The following is a 4974-nucleotide window of genomic DNA, read 5'->3' as shown; positions in this document are numbered from 1 at the left end:
AGTAGCTCTAGTATGTTTTGGAAGATGGGCTTCATTAGGACGCCGCCAAACAAACTTGCGCCCATCCGAACCTTGCAAATTGAATTTGCTTTCATCGGTAAAAAGGACCGAAATTATGCACAAATTTATCATTGAAACTGTTTTCAGCAAGATTCGATGCAAATTATGAACTTACCCTATTCCAAAACTCTCTGGATTTCTTCAAGTGCGCTTTAGCAAATTCAAGGTGCCCTTCCATGCAAATTGTTGTTTCGAAGCGTTCGTCGAATAGTTTCTGCTGAAACATATGCAATCCTGCTTGTTTTTGTTTGCCAAAGAACAATATTTTCCCTTGAGGATATTGCACGGACAGTTGCCAATATGGACTTTGAATATTTGTTTGTAATTGATATAACTAACCATTTAGCAATACAATTTGCAACTGGTTCAATGTAAGAATAAGTGACATTTTCATATATGTCACAGGCAGATTCTTTGCCGTATGTTTTTATTTAAATATTATTATATTTTTTTAATGATAAAGCTAAATTGAGCATTAACTCACATCCAAAGTTAAGGAGTTCATCCGGTTGGTCGTGTGAGTCAAAACGGAATTTATTTAAATATTATTATAAAGTTTTTTTTTTTGAAAAGGTGAGAGCGAGGTCCAAAACGGAATTGAAAAAGTTTTTTTTTTGTTTTTTTGTTGTTCTCTTATGTATTAGACCCGCCGTCTAATATGCAATATATGTATGTAGATACTTATATACATATATATTTTGTTTCTGTTTTTTGTTTGGTTTTATATTTTCAAATATTTCTTTTCGCAATTGTTTTATGGAGTTATGCTTGTGCACTTATGTAGGTTTGTATATGTATGTATGTAAATTTATGTGTGATTAATTTATTTTGCTCTCTTTTCTAGTTATATTTGCCTTCGCTTACAAATTTAAAGCAATCCTGCTTATTACTTTTAAGTATAAGAGGAATTGGCGGATAGTGCAAGTAAATACCTGAATTTTTATTTTATTCGAGAGTTAATTATGTTAAGACATGTATAAACAGTAGGCATTCAATTAATATTTATTAAATTATACATAAATGTATATCTAATGCGTTAAGCGGTATTGCGGCTTTTACTATGTTTGGATATTTTTTACGTTTTTTATCAAGCCGTTGAAGCGACTTTTTAGCCATACATATGTGTTTGCATATAATAAATTAAAAAATAACATAATACTCTCACTTTGTACTTGTTTGGTATGTTTTGCAGGGTGCATGCATATGGATGTGTTGCCCTACCGTCTTTTGCGTTTTGTTCCTCTTTCTGTGCTGGCTTCTTCCTTCTGCTGCTGTTTTGTTTGTGTGTACATATATTTGTTGTAATGTTCGCGCCCGTTTGTTTCGTTTTTGTTTGTTTTATTGGTGTTTTAATTTTTCGCGCCCGATTTGTGTTTTAGCTTAATGTTTAATTTTACCTTTCGCGCACAATTGTGTGAGTTTTTGTTTGTATAAACTTTTAACATATGTCTTTGTTTTTGTACACATCTATATGTAAATATGTATACAGCGCACTCTTAGTTTTTCATATGTATAGAAGTATCTGAGTATGTATGGTTTTTGTATTACCACTGTTTTTGTTTTTTTTTTCCTGCTCACCACACTAGCATATGAACATATGTATATTTATATATTAATTATGTTTTTTTGTATTTGTACAGTTTTGTATATTTTGTTTTTATGACTTTATATTTTTCACGGCAGTTTTGCTTTTGTAATGTTTTGAAACTGTTTGTGTAATATTTTTCTGCTACCAATAGCACTTGACATGAAGTGAGTAATTGAAATATATTTTAGTCGAATTTAAATCAAATTCATATTTATTTATTTTTAGAACGGATGATTTTATTTAATTGTCCGTAACTGGATACATAAGTATGGATGGATATAAGTATGTACGCATATATGTATGTATTTTTGGCGAGTCACCACACTTTTTTTCTTTTGTTTTGCTCCACTGCACTTTTTTGTTTCTTGTCTTTTTTTTGTATATGTTACACTTATTTATATTTGTACATTTATTACTAATTAGTTTTGTCACTTCACCGTGCTATTTTTTTCACATTTTATTGCTGTTAATCTATAGTGCCTTTCTTTAAGGCTCGAAGGACCATATTTAAATTTGTAACCAATTCCGTTTCTATTAAATGGTTATCCCGCACAATAAAATAAAAATCTCCGTTTCGCTAAAGTTTATAATTAATATTTTTATTTAGCACGGACGGTTTTACAAATATTGTTTACTTATAATTAAGGGTTTTAGTTATTTAAGTAATCGGCTTAAATGGTAGAATAAGCGTGCCAGATCGCTGTTGCCGAAAATGCACACTATCGGGGGCGGGACGGGTGCTGTTGACCGACAATTGAGTTGAGTGCACGGATACTTGTAACGATGTATAAAATCTCGAATTGATGATGTGCGCAGTGTGTCGAACGAAAATGTTGACGTGGGAATTGTATGAAGACGAATGTGTTGAATCTGCTCAGGAGACCATCCTTTATGCTGAGTGGGTGGACGTACAAGTGTGGTGAGTTGTCTTGTGTGCGAATGTGGTGTCGTCAAGTATTAGTGTGCGCTAGTTTTTCCGATTAAAGTGGGGGGATGCTTAACTCATTTAAACAGTCTGTATTATATAAAAATTTTTCATGGCAATGATTCAACTAAGTATTTACATAAGTATTCAAGAATTCAAAGGGATTTCCTATTACAAATTCATACATTTAATACAAATAATATTTTTATATATATTTTAAGTTAGCTCAAATTGAGCCTTGCATACATACAAAAAAAAGTAACTACGCATTACCATATAATTTTTTAAATGAGTTATACTAATTCACTTTCTGCTTGATCTGTTCACCGCTGATTTGCCCCAAGACCCAGCGTACCAACAGAACAAGAACGCCAATGCCAACAGCGACGGCGGCTACGACCAGAACGATCATGTCCAACAAATAGAATTGGTACCACTTCAAGTCCAAGCCGGCAGAGCGCAAATGGCGCGCGCCCTTATGACGTATTACATAATCGATCCAGTAGATCGCATTCTCACGTGGACCCATGGGACGATCGTGGAAAATGTTCGAGAAGCGTTTGATATTGTCGCGATATGTACTGTTATGCAGCAGTTGATGAAGGCTATATTTTAGCTGCTCACTGGTGAGTGTGTGGAAGTCCAGCATTATGGCATAACCATTGGTTTCAGCTTTTTTCAAATTAAGATGCTGTGGGAGTGAAAAAAATGTACTGTTAATCTCTCTTTTTGGAAATCGGGTTTTAATTTAACTTACCTGATCGCAGTAGAATGGCATACCAAGTACGGGCACGGCATGGTACACTGCTTCCTGTGAGCCAAAGAGACCGCCGTGCGAAATGAAAACACGCAGATTAGGATGTGCCAAGACATCATTTTGTGGCAGCCATTTCTTCACCATAACATTCGGAGGTAAATTTGGAAGACTATCGTTTTCAAATTTCCACAGCACACGTTGATTCAGCTGACCGAAAACTTTGAGAAACAAGCGTAACTTTTCCCTGGGCATATCTTTGCTCTGGACTTGACTGCCCAAACTGAAGTAAATAACGCCATGTTCGGCCCCGTTCAAAAACTGCTGTATATCGGTGGGCAATGCTTTTGGCGGGTAAATATGCATGCCACCGACATTGATCATGTTGTCCATCGTAGGTCCAGCTATCGACAATGGCGTATAATTGTTGATAAGTATGGCTGAAAGGTTTCTATTCATTTCCGAGATGCTGGGGAATTTTACTACAAAGTAGAAGAAGAGTAGATACGAATTGTGGTTTATTTAAAGTTCTATCTAAAACTTACTTGACAAGTGTCCGAAATATTTCTGCACCAGCCCATCCATTTTCGGAAAATACCTATACTCGCGGTCCAAGTCCGTGCGCAATGCGGTGTACGTGTTATATACGCGTTCGAAAAAGCTCATATGTTCCGTTAAGGGTAGATAGCCATGGGGTACGTATGACCACGGTGTTATAATGCCAAACATTTCACTCATATATGTTTGTTGTGCAAATGTGGCCGCGCTTATAACGGGTATATTGTAGACATGTGCCAAGGCTAAGAATGCATCCTGATAGAATTGTTCGACCAGCAAGAGATCATAGACACCCTGTGTTTCCTTTGCGTTAATGATAGCTTGTATTTTCGGCTGTTTCAGTGCATGCTCCGTCGTTGAGAGGCCCAGAACCATAGACATTTTCAGGAATATATCCAATTCATTGCGCATGTCATAGATAGTTTTGCCGCCGAATGTGCTGTGTACTGGAAGTAAAGTATAATTTTAGTGTTAGTTGTGGGTTAGTTTGATTTTCACTTACTTTCCGACCAAAAGTCATAAACCGGCTCTATGAGTATTTCCGTGTAATTGCCGACCAATTTTTCTGGTTCTAGCGTAAGTGCCGTTATCATAGTGATCTGAAGAATGGAATTAAGAAATAAATTACAGTTTTAATTAAAATTTAATATGAAATATCTATTTATATTTGTCTTTACATACTTCATGTCCGTGCTTCAACAGCTCGCTTATCAGCACACGATGCATCATGTAGTGACTCTTGCCCGGAAATGCGTAAACGGCAAGTATTTTGGCACCATCGGCTACAGGCTCTTGAGCCACCAGCACTGCCAGCGCTAGTAGACCGAGGAACATTTTTTTATGCTTAACAAACATTTTAAATTATATATCAGACAAAGTAGTGAATTTTTTTAGAAATATATTCCAGCTTAATAACCGATTCGAAACTCCTGCAAACACTTCATTTGCTTGTTGACAAGTAACTGACGAAATATGCCGTCACACCCGACTTTCATAGTACGGGAATGTCTCTTTATACCTGCGTTCCATAGTTTGTTTTATCTAACTCTCCTTTGCAGGAAGGTACGTAATCATCATACCAAACAGACA

At 35.8% G+C, this 4974-nt stretch overlaps 1 protein-coding gene across 1 annotated transcript; it reads right to left on the bottom strand.

The window, feature by feature from the left end:
- Nucleotides 1-2871: 2871 nt before the first annotated feature.
- LOC126754585 (UDP-glycosyltransferase UGT5-like) lies at nt 2872-4629 on the bottom strand. The gene is made up of 5 exons (XM_050466690.1): nt 4567-4629; nt 4388-4484; nt 3873-4331; nt 3331-3809; nt 2872-3264 (listed from the first exon to the last, which is right to left on the bottom strand). Exons 1-5 carry the CDS (start codon nt 4612-4614, stop codon nt 2872-2874), a joined length of 1476 nt encoding a protein of 491 aa, XP_050322647.1. The 5' UTR covers nt 4615-4629.
- Between the last annotated feature and the right edge of the window lie 345 nt (nt 4630-4974).

Source organism: Bactrocera neohumeralis, chromosome 4 (assembly GCF_024586455.1).
Source record: "Bactrocera neohumeralis isolate Rockhampton chromosome 4, APGP_CSIRO_Bneo_wtdbg2-racon-allhic-juicebox.fasta_v2, whole genome shotgun sequence".
Lineage (NCBI taxonomy): Eukaryota > Metazoa > Arthropoda > Insecta > Diptera > Tephritidae > Bactrocera > Bactrocera neohumeralis.
The sequence above is the reverse complement of the archived record's forward strand: the minus strand, read 5'-3'. Positions and strand labels throughout refer to the sequence as shown.

Excerpts from the sequence above, each read along its gene's own strand:
- LOC126754585 (XM_050466690.1), bottom strand. The coding sequence starts at position 4,614 with ATGATGCATCGTGTGCTGATAAGCGAGCTGTTGAAGCACGGACATGAA. Across the intron at positions 4,332-4,387 it reads TTATGACTTTTGGTCGGAAA|TACACAGCACATTCGGCGGC; the intron begins GTAAGTGAAAAT and ends CTTTACTTCCAG. Across the intron at positions 3,810-3,872 it reads ATATTTCGGACACTTGTCAA|TAAAATTCCCCAGCATCTCG; the intron begins GTAAGTTTTAGA and ends TCTACTTTGTAG.